The sequence below is a fragment of the Rhododendron vialii genome, chromosome 3a (genome assembly GCF_030253575.1).
Source record: "Rhododendron vialii isolate Sample 1 chromosome 3a, ASM3025357v1".
In the NCBI taxonomy this organism is placed as follows: Eukaryota; Viridiplantae; Streptophyta; class Magnoliopsida; order Ericales; family Ericaceae; genus Rhododendron; species Rhododendron vialii.
The window spans coordinates 27,368,117-27,393,785 of record NC_080559.1 but is presented as its reverse complement, the minus strand read 5'-3'; the positions used below and the strand labels follow the sequence as shown (position 1 = coordinate 27,393,785).

The following is a 25,669-nucleotide window of genomic DNA, read 5'->3' as shown; positions in this document are numbered from 1 at the left end:
TTCTTTTTTCAACTTTTTTTTAGAGAGAGAGAGAGAGTGGGGGTGAAGTTAGACCAGAGAGCGTGGTGAAGGATAATAAACAAGGAGAGAGATGGTGGTGAAAAGTGACAGTGCTACGTGTCGAGCGGTGTACAAGGGGTTGGGGTACGGAAACCTCACCGGAATTATTCATTTACTATTTGATCTTTTCACGGAACCTCGGCAGATTTAACGACGATGATCGTGTATGGAATGATTAAAGAGAAGGTCCCACCCAGAGTCCTCTAGTTCTTTCCCCTTTTGAATCTCATTGGTTCGTTGAGTAATTTCTGGCCCATTGAACATTTGGTAGTACATGGTTCGTGTCTTCATGAAGACCAAAAAGAAAACCCAACAAAAAAAAAAAAGAAAAAAAATGATTTTTGCACTCCATTTTATTTTATGAATGCACTCAAAAACTGGTCTTTTATTACTTTGTTCTTCCCAAAATAAATGTTTGATCTGCAAAACGATAACTTAAAAATTAATAGTACAAATTTTTCAAGAAAAATTCAAATTTTTTTCAACAATTTACTAGATATTCATGAGTTTTTTTAGTTTATGAAACAAAAGTTAAATTTTTTTTTTTGTAGAAAATGTATTTTTTAAGTTCTCGTTCTGCGGACCGGACATTTATTTTGGAATATAGGTAGTATTTAAAATACATCTAGAAGGCTAGAACACATTTTTCAAAGTACATTAAAAGTCAAATTTCGGAGTGCATTTATCAAATAGTGAAGTGCCAAAACAATTTAAAAAATTGATGGTACACCTCTACATCAGATTGTATGGGATTCAACACCTTGAATTACCACACCTTGAATGATTGGAATCGTATAATTTGTTTAAAATATATTTTTAAGTGTGTAAAAAAAATAACTCCTTTAAATATCGGTGAGGGCTTGATGCATTTACGTCGTTGGATACAAAAATTGAATGAACGATCAAGCCCTTATCGATATTCAAATGAATTGATTTTTTGCAAAAATTAATAAATAATCCATGATAACTTTAGCTTACTTGGCAGGTGTTTGTTGGAGTGAAACCCTAACGAAAGTTGATTTCAAAAGTCATCTAAATAAAACAAGTGAAAATGATTTTCCTAACTTTAATTGGGCAGAAGATAAAGACAAAAAGAATTCGCATAACTTTCAAGAGCAAAAGACCATAAGATGAGACATTAAGCCACTAAAAATGTACAACCCCTCGTAAACAACAATAATAATACGAGTAAAACATAAATAATAAAAGGGTCATTCAATTGATAGCTCAGTAAGCTAACAATAAGCTAAGAAAAAAGACAGAAATAATACAGACTCTAATGCATTTAATTTGTACACTTTTCAATAAATTCTCACATATTTTAGAGGTTTTTCACATATTTCAATATACTTTTTAAACCTTATTGACAACTCACAGGGATGTTTTTAGCATTTTTCATAATTAAAAACCAAGCTTCTACAGTGGAGCTGAATGGCATGCTAGTCTGCTAGAATTTGGAATGAAAGGAAAAAAATAGGCCGCTGATTTTGCCGCTCCCTTTTTTATTAACGCTACTCCCATGTAAGTGTATTTTTGGTGCAAAAAACACTTGCAAGGGAGTGGCGTTAACAAAAAATAGAGTGGCAAAATCATTTCTCAAAAATATGCTCTCTATTTGGCATTTGCTAATTAAGTAAAAGGCTTACTGGATTTGCCTCTTGCTGTATTAATTAATAATTAATATCGTACCAAATTTGATACAACATTAGACAACTATATTTTATTTGGGCTGCTGATTTTGTCACTCCATTTTTTGTTAATGCAACTCCCCTGCAATCATTTCCCTTTATTTGTTTTAGAAATACCACATCTATCTCATCATGTGGGTCATGAGGAGAATCCAATTTGACATTTTTTGAATAAAACAACATAAGTTACAGTTTGTTTTTTTTTTTTACAGTTTGTCCAAATTCATTACGAAATTACACGGTAATAACTGGTCATTTGGCTATCCTATACAACAACCATTAGAGCAAAGTCCGTGGGTGAAGTCTCCGTGAGTTCATCCTTAACAAAATCCGAATTAAGTTTGCTTTTCCTCGATGTACCCCTTTCGAGTTATGTAAAATATTTCGTTTGTTGAGAAAAAAAATCCGAGTTAATTACCTGCTCCTATTTTTTGAAAAATAATAATCCTAAAACTGCGAACATAAACGACCAGATACAAACACCTTCACATTGTAGGTCGTTTAGTGCACCCAGAATGTGAGTGTGTATGTAATTCTTTATATATGTACGTATGTATGGCGTTAGCAAGGTTGAACAATGCTCCAAGTGCAATGAATAACTTTCCCACTGATTCAAGCAGTGTTTCAAAAAATGGACCGACCCAGCCAGTTCAACTGTCAACCTGGCTAGGCTCCGGTCCCAACTATTTGAAAAACTGTATATGTCCAAAATCGGCTTCCATTTTGATAACCTCTGGGCTCTGGCTCTGGGCCTAAAGGGTTAAACTGTTGAACCGGTCGCAGATCAATCGAACTAAAGTGGTTAAAGAGAAACTTTACATAATGATGCTATAAGGACGAACACAGGCACATTCTTTTCTTTTTTTTTTTGTCAAACGGAATAGTTAAAATTAAGTTATGCGAATAAGCTCAAGGTGCAACACCTACAAATATAAAAGATAGGAAACTCAATCAAAACAATACCTACCCTAAACTATAAAATGCCCCACACCAAGGGCATCTGCCATAACGAATTCCCTTGCCGCGAAGGAAACATTCCTGGTAACAACAAGGTCATCCTCCTGTTGAGAACCAATGCATGCTAGACAATCCGTGAAATTTCAACATAAAAACATCATAGAATACATGTTTATTACTTTATATCTGTGAAATTTTGTTCAAATTGGTCAACATCATTCATAACCTTCCATAGAATAATAGGAACATTGCGGATTGGTGGATTGAGCAGAATCGAACTGGAACCAATCTGGGTCCGTCAGAATTAGTATTTTTAGATTCGTATCCGTCCGTAACATGTCTCGGTTTAGTGCGAATTGGGCAGTTCGATTCATCCGCTGAACAGCCCTACATAAGAGCATCTCCAATGAGTGTATTGTGAGTCACTTTTAACACATTCACGAATCTAAAAATGTAGCCATTCATACTCAAGGCTGGCCCAATGGGAAGGCCCAATAGGCTGCCGCCTTGAGCCTCCACATTTTGGGTAAAAAATGGGACACCCCTTTCTAGATAAATATATATTTTCTATGTGCAACTATAATACAAGCTCATTTGGTAGTTCAATGGTAAATTATTTGTTCTTTCACATAAGATGTCTAGGTTCAAATCCAGGTAGGGTATTTTTTTGTAGTGTCTTTTTGCTAAAAAAAATTCCTCATATCACACAAATTGGGGCTACTGTGATTCAAACCTGCGTTCACTAAATATTATTGCAACCGCAGAAGCTATTAAGGCCAAAATATTTATCATGTTGAATAATATGAATGAAAATTATATATAGAAAAGTATTTTTGTTTATTGTTTTTAAATTAGAAAATTTATGTAGAGCACTATTCCACTACTTGATCTAGGACATCCAAATACTTTGGGCCGGCCCTGTTCATACTAATAAGGCCCCATTCCCGAACGCAAATTAAGTACTTATTTTTTAAGAAGGTAATTTCAAGCTCAAAAATAATGTATTTACACAAATAATTTTCCTAACAATATGGATCTTGTTTAATTGATTTTATCGAGATCTTTTATATGGTGCAAAAAAAATCAAAAAATATATTTTTTATTTACATTATTTTTGAGTTTGAAAATGTGAAATAAGTACTTATTTTTTAAGAAAATGTTCTGAAATGGGGCCTGAGTGTGTTATGTTGTACACTATTATTTTCCCAGTTCGCTCGCTGGCCAGGTTTTTAAACCATTGGATTCACGCCCATCACTCTTTAATGGTTTTTTTCCCGAGAGGTAAATTGCTGCTGAAATAATGGACTCTCCTCTTTAGAAGCCCAAGAGCCAAGTCCAAATCGGCTGCCACCAGCCCATTGGATTCTGCTCTTCAGGCATAAGGCCCAAGCAATGAAATTTTCTAAGACTACGAACGAGGCAATGCGGATAATTACTCCAGCTGTTACATGTAGGCCACATCTCAGTCACATAATCCTTTGAGGCAAATTCTAAGGGGTGCCCATGTGTGGCACATCTTTGGGTACAAGTTTAGGTACATTAATTGCACTCTGTTATATCCATCTGAAGATTGATTAATAACCACATTGAAAATACTACTCAAAAGAAGTTCTAAAGTATTTTGAATGACAAAAATGACCATGACTCTTTTATCTTCCTCTATATTTAAAGTAAAATAAAAAAGGAAGAATGGGAAAGTGGAACCCGCCACTTTTATTTTCTCTGAGACTTCAACCAAGCACTTCATATGCTCGCTCTCAAATCAGACCAATTCTACCATTTCACCAACCAAATTGAGGTATGAATTTTTTTTTCTTCATCTCCATAGATTTTTTAGAGTTACATGGAAAGATTTTTTTCCCGTGCTATTTTCACTAGATGAAGATGTTTTTTTTTTTTTTGTATAACTATTTTAAATAGATAACGGTCTTTTAATGCATAGGAGAATGGATGATGAATATCTGGAGCATGGGTTAAACCAAATTAAAAAGAATAAATAATTTTGACTTGAATTAGCTTCCTCAAGAAGACGATAATATTGAGTCTGGTGATAGTGTCAAAACGAGGAACAATTTAGTGGAAAATGAATTTGATTCTTTTCTAGGAAAATATTTTCTTGGTGAAGAAGAGGCCTTCATTCATTTTGGTATCATGTTTTGTATAGTTGTTGTGCTACTGTAATTTTTTCTCTTTTTGGACTTCAAAAGTTGAGACTCATGAGTTAATTTATTTGTTTGTTATAGTACTATCCAATTGTTTGATTTTCCACATGCATTATGAAAATTTGTTCTGTTTCTTTTTTTCTCTTTCGATACACTGAATGAAGGAGTGCTAGTAGAGATAGTAATTGCCCACTAGAATTGAAATTTTCATGTTTTCATATTGGGAAAAAAAAACCCTTTGAAGTGCTAGAAGTCTACCTGCAGTTATTGCTCGAAATACATTTCATTAGGTCTCATCTAACTAATGAGGGTAAGATTGTCATTAGAAAAAGTATTATAAATATATATGGCTAGTTTAGAAAATAGTGGTGAAACTTTGTGCTTTGTGAGTACATATATCTAAGTACATTTATTACACATAAACTAGTACTTCCGGGGCACCTATTAGCGGGACCGATCCTTTAAACTGGTCTACGCTCTCGAAGTTATTTTGAAGATTTTTGAGAGACATTTTTACGCTCGTACTTCCACATCTATACCCGCTCGCGCTTTATGTGACTTTAGGCTACATGATGCAGCCCAATATTGGATCCACCACCAAAGATGCGGAAAGCTCATTTTAGGAGTAAAATTGATTATTCTTCCGGGAAAACATGCGATCAAATTCAAGTGATAAATCCAAATTAATTGGGGCTAGTTTAGTTGGTCATGACTCTTACATTTACTAGAAGATCAGGAGTTCGAATCTCCATACCTGCATGTGGTGTTTTTTCCTTCCTTTATTTACTAGGAGATAGTGGTTGACTTGTTGGACTTGATTATCCCGTAGACTCTTACAATTGATGTAATGTTTCGGGTTTATATTTTTTATTTCATACATGATGTAAACAATCTCTTCTATTGATTGACAAAAAAATTTCAAAAAATAAACCTAGCCAATAAACATTACTAATAAGTTTATCCTCGTTTGATAACAGTGACAGATGAATGAGATTTGTAAGGAGATAAGATTATAATTGAGATTGGTAATGAGAATGAATTGTTAATGAGAAGAGATTGATAATGAGTATGTTTGTTTGAGATGAGATTAGATGATAAGATTATTGATATCATGTTTGGTTGAGATGAGATTAGATGATGTGATCAGATTGATAGAAGTAATTGGTAATGAAAATGGATTGGGATTGGACTATGAATACCAAGTCCCAAGGGATATTTCTAATACCCTTATTAGCCGGCTTGGACATCCTAATGGACTAATAGTCCGAACTTTTTTTTTGTTACCAAACAGAATATTATCCCATAGGATTAATACTCTCATCCCAACTCTCAAACCTGTTATCAAACGGGGTCTTAACAGATAAAATTCGATTATTTACTTCTGTGAAGTAATTGAAACACAACGAAAATGAACTACCAATATGTCTCCAACTTTAGTTCATTACAAAATACGGAATATTATGTATTCTCCGATCCTGTAAAGTTGTTCCTTTATTACTTTTTCTGGTTGTCCAAGGCTGCCCATACCAAGGTTTGAATTCCATGCCATACAGGTCGATACATATTGGTATTGGTATTGGTATTGATTAATTTTGTTTTCGGCTTAAAGACCGATCGTACCGGTCAATATTGGACAGTACCGGACTACGTCTAAAATTAGTTTTTTCTTCTAGTATCGGTCAAATACGGGATGGTATTGAACTCTTTTTTAATTTTTATATATTTTTAATAAATAAATATATTGTACTAAATTATTTGATGTGAAAAAATAATACATATAGCAATAAATCCAAAAACAGTATCCAATATCTATTTGGTATCGATACTTACCGTACCAGTAAAAAAATTAGTATTATAGCTGGTACGATATTCAAAGCTTAATGCATAATGCATAAAGTCGCTTCCACTCCTTTCAAACAAATTTTCAAAATAGCTGCCATCTTAAATACTTGTGAGGGTTGAAAGTTGAAACTTGAATGTTGTACTACCATGTAATAATTGTGTCTCCAAATAAAAGTTAAATTTCAGAAAAGAGACCATCTTTCAGGGACAGAAGTAATTTTCGGGATGCGAAAAACATCCACACGTATATGCGAAAGCATTTTATTTTTCGTTTGAAAAATAATATGACTATTTTATGATGAATTAAAATTTTGAAACGAATTAATTTTGAACCGAATACAATACTTTCATTCGGTGAGAACACCACCTAAGCACATAACAATGTTAAAATGCCACTCCAAAACTATGTTAGAGCATCTCTTCCCTTACCCAACAACTTTAACAAATTTGAGTAAAATTTTTATTTGGTAGGAAGCATTTCAATGAACAAGTTTCAGGGTTAATTTGGCTTTAAAAGTCAATTAATAGTCTTTTTTTTTCTTTATTCAAAAAATTTCGCATTTGTTAGTTTTGCATCAAATTTTTGTGATTTATTGATTTGTCTCGGCGAGAAGAAACGAAAAAATTTAAAATGTTGATTGAAACTTACATTTTTTTTTAAAATGACATAAATACGTAAAATAAGTTGTCTTTTTGACTTATTTTTGTCTTTATTAAAAAAGTTATGAGTTTCGATCATACATTTTTATTTTTTCGATTCTTCTTGACAAAATGAATCAAGAAGTCACAAAAGTTTGAAGTAAAGTAAAAAAAAATGCAAAAAGATAAATAAATTGAACAGAGGCAAAAAATAATAATTCACTTGACTTTTTAATCCAAATCCACCCACCTTCAATTTGAGTATACATTTGATTATATTAATAACATAATTGTAAATTTAAGAAAGAGAAAATGTCTTTCGAATTTTGTGTAAATAAACCTCAATTTGATACTAGAGTCAAAGGGTTGGAGTGATCTTTGGAATATTTATCCTGGGCCCCTCCCCAATTCAAACGGAAAATAATTATAGTACTAGCAAAAAGACAGAAGTCTTGTAGATAAAGATGTTGCGAGGACACGCGGCATAGAAAAATCTCTCTCACATCACATGGCATTGATGAATTGAGGAGGGGGATCAAATCTTTAACTCCCTCCACTTTCGCAACCCTTCCTCTCCTCTCCTCTCCTCTCCTTCACACACGCACGCACTCACTCACCTCAGCAGCAGAGCAACACGGAATGGCGTCGTCGTTCAGCACCGCCGCCTCTCTCTCATCCCCCAAGCTCGCTCCATCGCCCAACGCCCCTCTCTCTCCTCCCGTCAGATCTCTCCCTCTCCTCTCTCCCCCCTCCTCCTCTCTCTTCCCGAACCTCTCTTCGTCTCTGAAGCCCCCTCGCAGCGCTCCTCCGTTCGCCGTCAAAGCTTCTTCTTCTTCTCCCGCCTCCGTAGCCCAGTCTCAAGGCATCAAGGTCTCTCTCTCTCTCTCTCTCTAACACACAATCACACACCCGTTTGATAAGCTTAAGAGGATTTGGTTGTTGCTGACTAGTTTGTGATTGGATTCGTGATCAGATTAAATCTGTTCCGACAAAGCCGATCGAAGGCCAGAAAACCGGAACAAGTGGTCTTCGAAAGAAGGTTTATCTTTTACCTCGTCCTTTTACTTAATGTGGTTGCTTTTTCTATGTTGTGGGATTAGAACCCAATTTATCATCGTTAATGTAGACCTTAGCCTTGGCATATAATAATCTGGGCCAGTGGTGGATGCAGGATTCGTAATGCAGGGCGACCAAATTATATGTATTCAGTGATTTAACAACTAAAATATCATTCTTATGTAATAACAACACAATTTTGAGGGGACCATTCTTCATAATTTTTACACACAAAACCTAAAAAATAGTAGAAATAGAGGAATAATTGGGAGGTGTGTGGGGACCCGAGACCCCAATTGAACCCCCTAGGTCTGCCCCTATCAGGGCCGACCCTGTCACTTTGAAGGCCCAAAGCGAACTTGGAAAAATGAGGCCTTTATGCTATGAGCAAAATGATAAAAGGATAAGCCAACTTCAAAAAGCAATATTATTATTATTCAACAAGATTAAAATTCAAAATTATGCGAGTCGTTACACAAAATTGAAATAATCACTTAAAGATCGCTCTTCTTGCATTTTTAGAGGCTAAAGTACAAATCATGATTGTATAATCAATTTTCACTTATTTGAAATGCTCGTTTTGAATTACCGAGTGCTCTATAACTTTATAGTTCTTTATTTATTGAATACAGCACAACTTTTTGGTGGCCCCCGCTTTTTAAAAAAAATTTTGGGGGTCCAAGCCGAACCCCTAACCTTTGCTCAGGGCCAGTACTAATAATAATCTTGGCTGTCATTGAAGCTGATGTTGTAGTCTTTTTCATTCGGCTAAATACTGCGAAGTGGTATTAGTTGTGTAACTTGTTGAATCTGGTGATTTCTTGTTGTGATTTGATTTTTTCTTTCTGCTAGTGTGAGGGTGTTTGCTTTGGTTCATCACCCAACATGAATTTTTGTTGAATGTGGATAAAATTTACTGTTTTGTTTTGTTAGGTTAAAGTATTTATGCAAGAAAACTACCTTGCCAATTGGATTCAGGTTTGAGTTTCTAATTTTCTCTGAAGCTGATATTTCTTTATTTTAGGAGTTAGAGTATTGTGATTGTACTGATTCGTTTTTTGGATATGAAGGCATTGTTTAATTCGTTGCCTCCGGAGGATTTCAATGATGGGTTGTTGGTGTTAGGAGGTGATGGTCGATATTTTAACAGAGAAGCTGCCCAGGTGCTTCTGTGCATATCCATAATTTTGCAAGTTCAACATATTTTGAATATTAACCTAAAAAGGTAATTGCAATGGTTTTGCTTCTTAATGTTGCTTTAATGACAGATAATAATTAAGATTGCTGCCGGGAACGGAGTTGGCAAAATATTGGTTGGCAAGTAAGTTATCTGTCTCAGTTACAAAGTATTGTTGGACTTTTATCCATTTAGTGCAGGTCCGCAGGATGAATACGATTCTAAAGTTTGGTTTGTTTATGATTCAAGTAGTGTTTAGTGTTAGTGTTGAACACACAAAAAATTCAAAATGCCATAATTATTTGTCCATTTTTGTGTATGTACTTCATCTGAAAAAAGGAAAGATTTGTGACTGTAAATCAAGAAGGAAAACCTTCGGAACAATATGATCTTTTTGAACTGATTTTTTAATTTTTAATTTTCATAGTTGAGGAATGTTGCTAAACCTTGACTCAATATATTGAAGACGGCAATCGTTTGATGCCGAAAGATACCCTTGTATAAAACAGAACTTTAGTACCAAAGGAAAGTTCTACAGTTCCACACACTGTAACAGCTCATTTTTAAAATTAATTTTTCTTGTATGTAGGTAGTCTGGCTGTATATGCTTTGTAGGGTGCAAGAGTGGTGTGAGTTCCACAAGCAAAATCTCTTGCTGAACAGGGTATTCTGATTTTCAGATTGTCTGTCTATTGTCTGCCTTGAAAGCCTAAGTCAATCTTGATTATTGCTGCTGTTCTCTTGTGTCGCTTGCTAGTTGCTACCAATGGAGAATGAAGTGCCATACGAACATCACCCTTGTCTCTAATTGTTTGTTGGTGTCAGCATTTGCTGTGAAAGTTGATCAATAGATGGTTTAAGACCAAACCTTGAAGATGAATTTGTCTACTCCTTGTTGATGTAGAACTCGAAGAGTAAATGGCGTAGAGAGAGAACTGCGAATTCATGTCTCCCTTAAATGTTGAGAGTTCATCTTCAATTTGTCAATGCTCAAATGGACTTGTGAAACCAACATATGATTTGATGTTCTTCACATTATATCATTGGCATATATTATCTGTAAAACTACGTGAACAAAATACTAAGGAAACTCAAATATGAAATTGTGGTTCAATGCGTTTGGTACGAGTTTCTTTCACTTTACTACATAATGGATCCAGCCAAATGTCTTTACTCATCCTACAAAGACAAATGGATCGATTTATTTGACGTCTCTCAGGTCCTGGTGGAGAATCTCATTGTCCTTTCTGAAGTCTCTTTTTATTATATATATAACCATGTGAGTCTACTTGATTGACTACATCAGATAAGGAACTTATAACATCAGTTACAGTTTCGGACTTTCATGAGTTTTGGTTGGAGAAACTAAAGATGAACTATGATGGTTGCAGGGAGGGTATTTTGTCCACACCAGCTGTTTCCGCTGTAATCCGGAAGAGAAAGGTGAGATGTGCTTTTCGTCTCTGTTTTTATCATCCATCACCTGTGTCGAACCCTTTTAAGTGCCTTTGTCTTTTCTCTTCCACTAAAAGAATGTTGCTTTCACAGGCCAATGGTGGTTTTATAATGAGTGCAAGTCATAATCCTGGTGGACCTGAATATGATTGGGGTATCAAGGTGATTGCTTAGTTTTCATAATCATAGTCCTTAGACTAGTCTCAAACTCAAACATTTCCTTCTAAACTAGGGCCATCTGATAAATTGTACTACCCTTCTAAGGTATCACATTTGGTTGTAACCAATTCAACTTCAATTTACAGTCACTTTAAGATGATTTCATAGTTTCTTATGTTTTTTAACATAACCAGCTAGATAAAGTTTTCAGAAAATCCATGAGGATCAGTCCAAAGGATTAAAATACGTGTACAATTTGTAATGGAGAATTAATTTATTCCAATGAATAAACTCTCTGCTGGAAATAGTTGATGATTTGACTTCCACTAAATATTTTCTGACCAGTGCTGTTCGTTTTGTTGTTCATTGTGCAGTTTAACTACAGCAGTGGGCAACCTGCACCCGAGTCCATCACTGACAAGATTTACGGGAACACTCTTTCCGTATGTATCTGCTCCAACATGTGTGCTTGGAATTCTTTTTCTGTTTTTGTTGAAGAGATGTGCTTGGAATTCGATGTTATCTGGTTTGCATGTTTACAAGAATTTTGCTTCTTGCTTTTAGATAAGGCAAATTCAGAAGGTCTATAAGTTCTGAACTTAGCATTCTAGTTGATGACATGGTGGTTGTTACTTCACCTACCATGTGAAGATGAGCTTATACCTATATATCCTCGAATAAATTCAAACAGAGGGCATGAGCTGGATTTGAAAAGCGGTAATTGGTCAATTCACTTCTTGCTGGATTCGTGTGAAAGATATAAATGTATTTCGCAATTCATTTTGCTTTCAGTTTTTTTAGTAACCATAGTTAAAGAAGAAGAATAATGTGCTTTCCGATGCTCTACGAATGAAGGAATCATGGTAATGTGCTCTTTGATGCCTTTCGACTTTGATTTGGGGCGTATGGTTCCGCAACAAAACGTCCCTTCAGCTCCTCAGTTCTTGGAGGTATAAGGGGGCAACTGTGTCAGTGGTATTTTGAGAGTAGCCACTTTGTGCGCCAATGGTTAGGTTTGTCTCCAATCCTCCTCCCGTCCATACCCCCAATGACTGGGGATTAGATGAGTTCTGTTATTGTTGTTGTGTAGTTAAAGAAGAAGAATAACGTGTACATGCTAGCTTATAAATGGCATAATCTGATGGTTTTTTTTCCAAATATATATCATAATTATATCTCTACATTCCATTTTGATATCTCTGTCGGATTTTAGTGTAATGTTGTGTCACATTATGAGCTTTTGAGAGCTAACAGAGCATACAATTGATCTGAGACTACAACATTTTTTGACACTTGCGTTTGCTCCGTTGAGTTGGTAAATGTAAGTGAACATTTAATTGCCTTAATAATTTGGTTTTCTTGGACTATAAACTTATCCACTAACAATTTGTTTTCCCTATAATTTTTGTAACCATTGTATTGAAAACTGTTAAAGCATCCCACTCAAAACCAATTGTCAATGAGTGAAGAGGCCTTCGAGGCTCATATGCTAGTTTTGGAGGTTATAATCAACCAATGTGGGCCAAGCTCTCACTCCCCTCAAGTGCGACCCTGACTTTCATATGGAGAGGTAAACAAAGGATCCATAGCATTGGGATCATAATGAAACAAGGTGCACTTATGGCACAAACAACGGGACAATCAATCAAGAGAGTCTTTTCCAAAAGCCTCCTAAAGCCTATCTTTGATACCATGTTAAAGCATCCAACTCAAAACCAATTGGCAAGGAGTGAAGAGGCCGCTCAGTTTTGGAGGTTAAAATTGATCCATGTGGGACTAGCTCTAGCAAAAACCTTGTGATGTTACAAGAAATCATGAAAAGAGAAGAAGAATGAAACTACAAATTTCTCATCCTTCTACCGTATTTTCTTCCCTTGTTTTCCATTATAAATTTGTAACCAAATAGCAAAATTGAACTTGGGGTCTTAATGATAGAAAACAGAGAAACAGAGACGGAAAATACTGATATTATTTCTGAATGAATTACAATGAGGTCAGTACATCTATAAATAGAGTAAAGCTATGCCTAAGAAAGGAAGATTACAAGATTTGATTACGATATGATTACCCTATGATTACGATATGATTACCCTATGATTACGCTATGATATGATTACGATATGATTACCCTATGATTATGCTATGATTTGATTACGATACATGTCCTAAAATAGCATATTACAAGAAGATACAGAATATATATTCTAGATACAGAATATATATTCACACCCCCCCTCAAACTCAAGGTGCGAGGGCAGAGAGCATCGAGAGTTTGTCAAGGAGAAAGCGGAAACGAGCAGCGGTATGGGTCTTCGTGAAGAAATCAGCCAGCTGCAATGTGGAGGAGACGAAGGGTAAAGCAATGGTGCCAGACTGAAGATGCTGACGTATGAAATGACAATCAATCTCAATGTGCTTCGTGCACTCATGGAAGACCGAGTTGTGGGCAAGCTGAATAGCACTCTTATTGTCGCAGTAAAGAGGCGTAGGAGTAGTAACAGAGACCCCCATATCGGAAATAAGCCAGCGAAGCCAGACGATTTCAGAGGTAGCATGGGCCATGGCACGATATTCAGCTTCCGCGGTGGAGCGAGCAACAACAGATTACTTTTTGCTTTTCCAAGAGATAAGAGAATCGCCTAGAAAAACACAGAGGCCAGAGGTAGATTTGCGGTCATTGACATCACCTGCCCAGTCAGCATCAGCATAAGCATGGAGGGTTAAGCTTGATGTAGAAGAAATCAGAAGGCACTGATGAAGGGTACCACGAAGATAACGGAGAATACGTAAGAGGGCAGCCCAATGCGTAGTCCGGGGGGCAGAGACAAACTGACTAACAATGTGAACTGCATAAGAAATATCTGGCCGAGTAACAGTAAGATAAACTAAGCAGCCCACCAATTCGCGATATTCCGTAGGATCCTCAAGGGGGACACCATCAGAGGCAGAGAACTTGGCATGGAGTTCAAGGGGAGTATCAACAGTCTTTGTATCCGTGAGACGAGCACGGTGAAGAATATCAGTAACATACTTGGACTGTCCCAAAAGATACCCCTGAGGAGAGGAAGCAACTTCAATACCAAGGAAATAACGTAGCAGGCCCAAGTCTTTCATTTCGAACTCACGGAAGAGATGACTTTTGACTTCAGCAATAACAGTATAATCAGAACCAGTGATGATCATGTCATCAACATAAAGTAAGAGAAGTACCAGGCCATGAGAGGTGCGACGGAGAAATAGAGCAGAGTCATGCATGCTGGGCGTGAAGCCAATCTGAAGAACAACATCCTGGAAGCGTGAATACCAAGCGCGAGGGGACTGTTTCAAGCCATAGAGAGCACGACGCAAGCGACAAACCATACCGGAAGGATGAGAGAAGCCAGGAGGAGGCCGCATATAAACCTCTTCAGAGAGATTGCCATTGAGAAAAGCATTCTTTACATCCAACTGAGAAAGAGGCCACTGGTGCACTGCGGCCACTGAGATCAAGGTGCGAACAGTGGTCATTTTGGCAACGGGGGCAAAAGTTTCCTCATAATCAATCCCATACTCCTGAGAAAACCCTTTAGCAACTAAGCGGGCTTTATACCGTTCTAAAGAACCATCAGAATGAGTCTTAACCTTGTAGACCCATTTGCAACCGATTAGATTCTTACCATCCGGAAGTGAAACCAACTCCCAAGTTTGATTGTGAGCAAGAGCAGTAAGTTCAGCTTGCATGGCATCCATCCAATTGGGATCATTGCAAGCTTCTTTATAGGACCTAGGCTCAAAATAAGTGTGAATGCGGGAAAGGAATGATTGATAAGAGGATGAGAAACAAGTATTAGTAAAGCCATATTTTAACGGTGGTTGACGATTGTCGCGGACGTGATACCGGCGGGCAGGCGGATCAGGATCCGCAGAGGCAGATTGGGGAGCAGCTGTAGAAGTTGGACGACGGGTGTAGACCTGGGTGATCGGAGCACGACGAGGTGATGCTGAGGGGGTTGTAGAAATATCAGATACCTGAAGAGTGGAGGTGTACTCTTCGGGAGGCACATCCAGATCCATAGGAAATGGGTCAATATAGATCAAGTCTTCTTTGGCTACTGGAGCAGTGCGAGGTGGAAGAGTAAAATAGGGAAGACGCTCTAAGAAGACAACGTGCCTTGAAACATAAAGCTTTTTGGTCACAGGATCATAACACCGATACCCTTTTTGATTAATGCCATACCCAAAAACACCTAAGACACAGCGGGTGCTGAGCTTAGTGCGGTCTTTCTTGGGGAGGAGAACGAAACAGGTAGAACCAAACACTCGAAGAAGAGAGTAATTAGGAACCTGACCATAAAGCCGCTCATAAAGAGAGCTACCAGAAATAAGAGGGGTGGGCATCCGATTCAGGAGATAGGCTGCAGTGAGAACAGCTTCTCCCCAGTAATAGGACGGGACGGAGGAAGATAGGAGTAGAGACCGAGCAGTATTAAGAAGGTGACGATGTTTTCTTTCAGCTCTACCATTTTGGGCAGGAGTGTCAGTGCAAGACGATTGGTGGATAGTCCCAAGCGAATCTAGGAATTTATGAAACTCTGAAAGTGAATATTCCCCACCCAAGTCAGACCGAAGAATTTTAACCGATGTAGAAAACTGATTTTGAACCATGGCATGAAAATTCTTATAAATCGTAAAGAACTCAGATTTGTGTGTCATTAAGTAAACCCAAGTATACCGACTAAAATCATCCACAAAAGAGACATAATAGACAAAACCACCTTTAGTAGCAACCGGAAAAGGGCCCCATAAATCTGTGTGAACAAGCTGAAAAGGCGAAGTAGAAATAGAGGTACTTTTATTAAAAGGTAAAGCTGACATTTTTGCAAACTTACAACCACTGCATTCTGAAATATTACTGACTGAAATATGACCCAAATGACCTGACTTAACTAAAAGTTTTAGACGTTCACTAGACAGATGTCCTAATCTAGAATGCCAAAGATAAAATGGAGATGACTTATGATCTAAACAAAAAGATGACGCAGCAGTGGAAGAAGGTTTTATTGGGAGATGCAAGTGCTCCAAAAGATAGAGATCACCAACTCTACGGCCTGCCCCAATCTGCTTCTTGGAATCCCGATCCTGCACAACACAACCAGAGGAAGAGAAAACAACATCAAAACCAGAGTCGGATAATTGGCTGATTGAAAGTAGGCTCAAAGACAACTGAGGAACATAAAAGACATTAGGAATAGATAGTGAAGGTGCAGTAGAAGATAGAATGGAGCCAATAGAAGCAACATGCATGGGAGAACCATTGGCTGTGGCAATACTAATAGGAAAAGCAGGTGGCACACAATTACTAAGAAGAGACATATCAGGAGTCATATGATGAGAAGAGCCAGAATCAAAGATCCAAGTGGTGGGTTGGATACCTGAGGTGGGAGAACCACGCAAACCTGAGTGAGTGGTAGTCATGGCAGAAGCTTGGGGGGAACCCCCTCGAATGGCTTCCATGTAAGCCTGAAACTGTTGAAATTGCTCATAATCAAACTCTGGAGGTGCACTACTGGAGGCCGGTGCTGCCAAGGCTGCAGGAGGGCGAGAATGCTGTTGTGGTGCCCGAGACTGATGCGGGGCATGAGGACCAGTTGACTGAGTAACATTTCGTCCCTTTGGCTTGGGACGGTTAGGGCATTGATGCTTCCAATGACCCTTCTGATGGCAATAGTTACACTCATCTTCAGGAATTTGAGGCCTTGGCTTGGCCGCAAATTGGACAGGATGAGATGCTGGAGTGGGCGAGTGATGTGTCGGATATTGGCCAGATGGAGCAAATGGAGCAGCAAAGACAGACTGTTTCATCACATGAGCCCAATAGGAGTAGTTGTTACTGGTCAAACGAACACTAATAGCCTGATTTTTATCGCCAGACATGATGCTAACAGAGAAACGCAGTCAAAAAAGAAAACAGAATACCAGAGTACCAATCTGCCTTAGACTGGTTCGTCGGAGTTGTAACAGAGTTTGCCGGAGCTACTGCAGTGCCTGCAAGTGCTGCTGGAGGTTGTCGGAGTGTGGGTAGGTCACCGGCGGTTGGGGAGGGATGGGTGTCGGCTGCTGTGGGTATTTCTTGTGATTTGAGTTGCTGAAAAACAGAGAGATAGGGAACGATAGTAGCTGACAGAGGGAAAGAGATTTGAGGATAGAAGACTGATTGGAAAACAGGTTAGGGTTTCGGAATCGGCTCTGATACCATGATAGAAAACAGAGAAACAGAGACGGAAATACTGATATTATTTCTGAATGAATTACAATGAGGTCAGTACATCTTTAAATAGAGTAAAGCTATGCCTAAGAAAGGAAGATTACAAGATTTGATTACGATATGATTACCCTATGATTACGATATGATTACCCTATGATTACGCTATGATATGATTACGATATGATTACCCTATGATTATGCTATGATTTGATTACGATACATGTCCTAAAATAGCATATTACAAGAAGATACAGAATATATATTCTAGATACAGAATATATATTCACACTTAAATGAAATGAGCGGACTCGAATTGGCAGTATTCAATGCGATCTGATAGTATGGTAGAAAGAAATATATGAATTGTTCTTTCTACCATACTCTCTATTATGGTATTTTTAGAGTTTATACTCGATAATAAAAGTTTAATAGGGATCACTCTCCAATATTATCTGCATATATGATATGTAGATTTGCTTGATTCAGAGCTTTAAGCCCACACAATTCTTATAGAAGATCATTGTTGTGCGATTTTGAATCCCCGTGCCGTGAATATTTTAGACAAGATGAAAATTTTCTTCTATGAAGAGAAAACAGAATGAGCAACAATTTAGTGGTTTGGGCTGTTTGGTTCTTGGTTTTGAGTGTCTAAATTCTATTTACAGTTTAGTAGTTTTAGTGAGTTCTGACATGAGTATATCTTTGGCTAGTGGGAAAGATTCATAGTGCAAACACTTGTATCTCTTGTAACATTAGATAGGACCAGTGAACATCTGAAACTTTTTAAACTTCAATATAGCTGTCCTTCCTGCTTTTGTTATGCAACTTATGCTGCTTCTTTATTTTGATGCCTCATGTTGATATTCAGCTGAAAAACTAAAAGAACTCAAACTTTATCTTTGGCTGGTGTACATGTTTTGTCTGAATACATTGGTTGTGGAGTATTCTTTCTTCCTCGTTTCATCAAACTATTTTTCTCCAGTGCACTAGTGCAATTTGCATCTCATCTGGTTTTTTGAGTCACTGCTTCTAGTGCCACTGGATAGTTTCAAGCAGCAACATGTCTAAACATGGTAGTTGATTGTTGGAGAAACTCATAAAGAACAAGTTATGCATCTAAGTTCAGATTGCACAAGTGTTATGCAGATATCTGAAATTAAGATGGCAGAAATCTCAGATGTCGACCTCTCTTCTCTCGGAGTTACTAAGTATGGGAACTTCAGTGTTGAAGTAGTTGATCCAGTTTCTGACTATTTGGAGCTGATGGAGGTGAGGAAAGTATGCATACTTAAAGTTTTCTTTCGTTTGTCTTATGAATGGGAACCAATTAACCATATGAAATTTTGTGCAGAATGTGTTTGATTTCTTGCTTATTAGAAGTCTTCTTTCACGGGCAGATTTCAGGTATGACTTAATATCTGATTAAGTGGTAGCAATTAGCTTTGTGCATTGAGCAGTTCTTCTCCAGCGATGTGGTCCCTTGTACTTCTTTTTCCCCAAAAAAATTGGAGATCAGTGTGACAATTGACAACCCTCATGATTATAAGAAGTTTATCGGACTAACTTGTCAACTAATAGAGTGAATTGAAATTACCTTTCCATATTTCATCCTTCGCTGTTTAGTTAAGCAGAAATTGTCCTTGGGATTATTTCCACGGAAACTTGGACTATAAGTTCAGTAATTCAGTTACACTTGCCTCTCAAGGACCTCATCTCCTCTGTGCCCTCAAACCTTACTTTCAAAAGTTCTATCTCAGTTTGTCACTAACCAGATCTCTGTTTCATTTTATACGGCTCCCTTATTTAAGTTTAACCATAGAGGGAATGGAAGTTGCTGAACTAATTTGCCAAAAAATGTACTTCTTCAGGTTTATATTTGATGCCATGCATGCAGTTACAGGTGCTTATGCCAAACCCATCTTTGTAGACAAGCTAGGAGCGAGTTCAGTATGTCTTACTTCTTCAATATATTTTAATAATCACAATTTTCTAGTACTGAAGTTCGCTAACGAAGATATATTTGACACCTTCATGTAGGATTCCATTTCAAATGGAGTGCCTCTTGAAGATTTTGGGCATGGTCATCCAGATCCCAATCTCACGTAAGTGATACTTCTTGCGTAGATGAGATACGACATTTATTGCAAATGGTCAAAAGCGATATTCATTTTGACTTGTTCCATTAAACAGATATGCTAAGGATTTGGTCGACATCTTGTTTAGCGAGAATGCCCCTGATTTTGGTGCTGCAAGTGATGGTATGTTGGAAAATTGAAAGAACCCGAACTTATATCTAATAGTTTTTAACATTTCTATTTTTTCCAGATTTTTATAAGTTTTCAAATTATACTTTACATTTTATTGTATGTGAACCTGACTGTTCTAAAAAATAAAAAGGAGCAAAAGAGGGGAAAATGAGGAGAAAAAGTAGAAGTTTGAATGTAAGTCAAGAGTTGCGATGCTTTCTCATGATCTTTTCAAAAAAAAAAAAAAACAAAGAGTTGCGATGCTTTCAGTGATGTTTGACGAGTCACCACTTCAAGTATATCAGATTAATGAACCTTCGACTATAAGGAACCATTTTTATCCACACACTCTGCAAAAAAAAAAAAAACAAAGAGTTGCGATGCTTTCAGTGATGTTTGACGAGTCACCACTTCAAGTATATCAGATTAATGAACCTTCGACTATAAGGAACCATTTTTATCCACACACTCTGCAATGGCATATTCATTCACTTTATTGCAGAGAGGCCAAGTCATTTCAGTGTAGTCTCCGATCTTGCTTCTGTTGTCTTATGAACACATTCAGTCCTTTTTTTTGCAGAAGCTTCCACAAACGCAGTTCATTGTACTATCTTCATGCATGAGCTCCTCGTCAAAATCAATTTCCTTGCTCTAGCTACTCATTATTGTACCTGAATTTGTCTCTATACCCAACTTTGGATCATACACCTTGACACGCTCCAACGGCGATCCCTGTACCTGAGTCCATGTAACATATTGAAGCACTATTTTGCATAAGGCTCAACCTCAACTTGCTCGATAAACTCATATATGTTCTGGCTGAACCGCTAATCTTTCTTGGTTCTCTCTGTTAGATTTATTGGAGGGTTCCAACCTAAAACCAATTGGCAATAGGTGGAGTAGCCTCTAGAATTTATTAACCAAGCTTGGGTGGCTTAGATGAGCGATGTGGGATAAGTCTAACACTCCCCCTCACGTCCAACCCGGATGCACGTGGAGGTAACAGACCAGGAGCTGACTGACTGACTCGGACGACAGAGATGACAGAGACTTTCCCACGAGAGGTGAGGCCACCCAAGACCTAGCTCTGATACTATGTTAGATTTCTTGGAGGGTTCCAACCTAAAACCAATTGGGTATAGGTGGTGTAGCCTCTAGAATTTATTAACCAAGCTTGGGTGGCTTAGATGAGCGATGTGGGATAAATCTAACACTCTCATGCAATTATTCCAGTTCAGTTCACAAGTTAATTTCTACTCCATATGTTTTTACCTGCCGGAGTCTCAGTCTCATCATTCAAACTGAAATAAGTATCACGCACGTTTAATCTATCTGTAAGACTATTTGTATCAATACTAGCCATTGTTGTGCTTCAAAAGTTCCATTTTGGCTAAACAAACTTGATCTATGTAATCAAGGGTATGGAGACAGTTGTTGTCCTGTCAAATTTGGTTAAGAATGCTAGTATTGGCGAGAATGATGTATGACAAGCTATTCAGATCCGAGCATCACATGTTGGGATTTATGCATATCGTTTTGGTGTCACATCCCATATTTGTATTGGAGTAAGGATTTGATTGTAGAGTTAAGGTAGAGTTGTTGCTTTGTGGATGCTGGGCAGTTATGATAAAAGAAAGAAAGAAAGAAAGAACAAAGATGCTTGGCGGTTAATGGTTTATTTGTTAAAAAAAGCAGGCAGGGTATATACTTGGCACTTGGCAGTACTGCTTAGACTTGAATTTGGTCCCTTCACTGTTGTAATTGTTTTGTAAATCGTTGTGCTGTACTGCTGTGTGATAGTAGAAGTTTTATGTTGGACCCAAATGTGATGAGATATGATTTCTATGGTTATCCAGGCGATGGTGACAGAAACATGATTCTTGGTCGAGGTTTTTTTGTCACTCCTTCAGATTCAGTTGCAATTATTGCAGCCAATGCTCAAGAAGCCATACCATACTTCCGGGGTGGCCCTAAAGTAAGATTTTTTCTGCTGCTTTTACTTTTTCCCTATACCTTTTCTTCCCTAACATAGACAGAACTTTTTGTCCTTCCGATCTTGTAGGGTTTAGCTCGATCAATGCCAACAAGTGGTGCTCTTGATCGTGTTGCTGAGAAGTTGAATCTTCCCTTTTTTGAGGTTTAGTACTTTCTTATCTCTTTTATCACGATGACTTAGATAAGTAGTTTCCTACGAACAGTGTGGTTATATTTACAGGTTCTTACAAACTACGATCTTGAAATGGGCATTTTGTTTTCAGGTCCCTACAGGTTGGAAATTCTTTGGGAATCTTATGGATGATGGAAAACTGTCGATCTGCGGGGAAGAAAGTTTCGGAACAGGCTCTGATCACATTCGTGAGAAGGATGGCATATGGTACATATTAATGTCTAGTGAGAATTTTCTTCTTATGTGGTGTTAGTCAACGGCTTCTGACCTATCACTCGCAAGAGTTTTCATGGCCTAAACAAGACTGAGCTAAGTCAAATGTAAATTTGAAATTGAACTATAAGTCTGGCTCAGATTGGAACCTCATTTAAAGGTGTTTTTCTTTTGTCAAAAAAATCTTTTTATTTCTGTTTGTTTCTTGCAGCTAAATGTAGGTTTCCTTATCTAAATAAGACTGACCTGATTCAAATGTCATATTGAAATGTTGATCGGGATTCGTAAACATAAACTCTATATTGCCTATTGACAGGGCTGTGTTGGCTTGGCTTTCAATACTTGCATATCAAAACAAGGATAAATCTCCTGGGGAGAAATTGGTTTCTGTCTCTGATGTTGTAAAGGAGCATTGGGCTACATACGGAAGAAACTTCTTTTCTAGATATGATTATGAAGTAAGCTTTAGTGAATCGTATTGCAGCAGCTTGAACCTTTTTATTAGAGTGGAGCTTCAGCATTATCTCTGAGGTAATATTCTGACGGCAACTCCATATTCAGGAATGTGAATCTGAAGGAGCCAACAAAATGATAGAATATCTTAGAGATATGGTTTCTAAGGGCAAGCCAGGTGATAAATATGGTAAGTTTGGTTTGTCCAAATATATCTCAACTTTAGTCTTTATTTTGATTTACAAGCTAAAGATGGTTCCTGTTGTAGGAAGCTATGCTCTTCAATTTGCAGATGACTTCACATATATTGATCCTGTAAGCTCAAGCACTTGAGAAGATACTTATCATTTGTAAACCTAGTCAATTGTCCTGTGGAATGAAACAAAAAGCTACTTCTCTCTGGATTAGTCTGTTTCAAATCTTTTGCATTCGTACAGGTAGATGGCAGTGTGGCATCCAAGCAAGGTGTTCGTTTTGTGTTTAGTGATGGATCCAGGATAATATTTCGTTTATCGGTAATGCATAATTTATCTAATTTATCTTCTATTCTCTTATTCTTGCTTCTCACTTCAGGATTCATCTACAGAGAACTAGTACTGCTAAAGACTAGTACTTGTTGTTTTTCTATATACCGTCGTCATAAATTTCAATTTTGGATAGATTATGCATCACTGAGGTGGAAATAAATAAGTATTTGGTATTTGCAGGGGACTGGTTCTGCTGGTGCAACTGTGAGAATGTACATTGAACAGTTCGAGCCAGATGTTTCAAAACATGACATGGATGCCCAAACTGCACTAAAACCATTAATAGGTTAGTTCATTTGTCATTTCAATGAGCTTACTTAGCAACATATTCACTTTTTTTTTGGGGGTCACGTCATTAGATCTGGCGCTCTCTGTATCAAAGTTGAAGGACTTCACTGGAAGGGAGAAGCCTACAGTTATTACATAGAGCTAAGTGTCTGATGTTAATCTCACACGAGGATGCTGCATTATTACGAATGTCAAATCAGGTTGGGTATCATCCCATTTTTTCCTTGCATGTTATATTATTTATGTGTTCTCTCAAGGAAAATTTTGTGCCAGTTTCACATTTGCAGTTGCCCACTAGACATAAGAATGAATCCTTGTAAATACGTTGATGTATATGTTTTGAAATAAAATTTCCATCTCTTCATAATGGTTTCTTTATTCTGATTCTGTGGTTGGCTTAGTATTTGATTCAGGATGTACCTTCCTCACCTTTTGGCATCTAGAATTCTGATTGTACACAAAAAGACAAAGCCAATTGTCATTTAAATCCACAGATTTCTGAACTTAAGCTTTGGCCTGTGTGTGCAGTATATTGTTGTGATAAACGTCCTGCAGATTTCGGACAATACAGACACTATCCAACATAATCTTTTGAGCAAGAATTGGTGTTTTGTTTCTCTAGAATCTCTTGTCTAATAGTCACTAGGTCAATTGACATTGTTAACTGTCTGGAAGCTAGCTGCTTAGAAATTCGCCACTCATCTCTGCCTTATTTCATTATTTTATAATAACTGTAGGTTCTTGTCATGGATCTTGGCCTTCTAATGTTCTATTTATGTAGGCTTTCATTTTCTCACCTGAATACTGTTCTCTGCTGCTGATGTATCTCATAGTTTTCCAGAGTGTTATATGGTTGCTAACCCCCTTCTTGAGCTACCTTCGCAAGACTCTTCCTTCAGCATCTTTTCACTTCTCAAGGAGAGAAACAAGATCAAGAGTAATGATTTTTTGTCTTTTTCCTCTTGTCCTCCTGGTAGACCCTTTAAGTGTAAGGTTAACCAGACATAATTCAAGAATGGGTAAATGGTGTCTTAAACCCTATCTTTGAGTTTGACAATAAAATGCAGGTTATGAGAGAGCATGTAAGTTACTGCCATTGGTAAAATGAACAAATTTTCAGTTCAACAGGGACACCATGCTACTTGTGTCAATAGGAATCCCTAAGACAAATAGGAAGCCCCAAATCAGGTGGGCTGTGACTTTGTTGTCTTTTCTTTACTAACTAGTCCTCACCGGCCCATTGAAAGAATCTAAATAGTCCAGTCCATTAGCATGTGGCCATTGCACCCATTATCGTCTATACTTTTGACTTTGATGGGCCATATAGGGCATTCTAGCCTTGTGTGTGCTTGAGTACAATTGGCTTCCTGATGATGAAGCATCACCTCACCTGGTGGCTTTTGGCTAGTCATATCTCCATGATCAAGTTCGTCCATTTGCAAATCCCCACCACTGCTTATGGGAAGCCTAGTGTGTAACCAGGACAAGAAAGATCACCATCTTCACCTCAAAAAGTTTGTCCCACAGTTCCACTGAGTTTTCTCCCCGTATGCCATAATTCATAAGCAGGACAAAAATTAACTCCTCCACCCCAACACTCCCAAGTGACATGTTGGTGCAACATGCACTCATACGTGGGATCAATCGTGGGGTGGCTCGTTTGTCCTCAATGATGTGGAAAGATGTGCCTTTTTCTGACATGACATTGTTTTGTGTTGTTATCAGACTAAATTCCTTTTTCTACAATAGTGTTGGGATTTGTTCCACATTGGTTAATTATCTCCTCCAAAACTAGTATATGAGCCTGGGCGGCCTCTCCACTCTTTGTCAATTGGTTTGGAGTTGGATGCTTTAACAGGGGACATACCCTTGGAGACAGATTTAGGGAAGTATTGGCATTTTTTGGGAAAAGCACCAAGCCCTAGACTACATAGGTTTTGTGTACTTATGAATTGAAAGTTTCATGATCTTTTCAAATTTAGATGACCGTATTTTGTTTAGGAGTTTGATGGTTCAATTATGGTCCATGACTAACTTTAAATGCTATAACTTATTATACAATTCTGTCAGTTGGAAGGAACCACTGTATTTTTCACATGGATTAGTTTGGTAAAGGTAAACGTCCAAGGTAGTAGGATAGAGAACAATATCAAGGGCAGATTTGGTAATGTCTTTATACATTACAAGGTTGCCGCGGAAATTTTGGTCAAGACAGTTTTTGTTAGCTATTATTGCTATTAAGTGCTACCTTTGAATGCTTTGTTTTCTTTTGGTCATGGGTGATAGTTCCTGGAGTTGATCATCCGGATCAACTTGGAGGCTTGGACATACTCTTT

The 25,669-nt window shown here is 37.6% G+C and overlaps 1 protein-coding gene across 2 annotated transcripts; it reads left to right on the top strand.

Annotated features, from left to right (window-relative positions):
• The first annotated feature begins 7,882 nt into the window (after nt 1-7,882).
• On the top strand, nt 7,883-24,036 carry LOC131318967 (phosphoglucomutase, chloroplastic). Of its 2 annotated transcripts, XR_009197844.1 has the most exons (23): nt 7,883-8,218; nt 8,322-8,387; nt 9,338-9,382; nt 9,475-9,567; nt 9,673-9,725; nt 10,973-11,024; nt 11,130-11,198; nt 11,570-11,638; nt 18,586-18,708; nt 18,791-18,843; nt 19,308-19,386; nt 19,477-19,541; nt 19,630-19,697; nt 21,542-21,660; nt 21,748-21,822; nt 21,944-22,059; nt 22,382-22,523; nt 22,627-22,708; nt 22,787-22,833; nt 22,956-23,033; nt 23,226-23,331; nt 23,405-23,533; nt 23,862-24,036. XR_009197844.1 is itself a non-coding variant. In XM_058349043.1 (22 exons), exons 1-22 carry the CDS (start codon nt 7,988-7,990, stop codon nt 23,470-23,472), a joined length of 1,899 nt encoding a protein of 632 aa, XP_058205026.1. In that variant the 5' UTR covers nt 7,883-7,987; the 3' UTR covers nt 23,473-23,700. The 2 variants fall into 2 exon arrangements, 1 of the variants encoding a protein (XP_058205026.1); XM_058349043.1 differs by lacking the exon at nt 23,862-24,036 and having other exon boundaries at nt 23,405-23,700.
• Nucleotides 24,037-25,669: the final 1,633 nt, after the last annotated feature.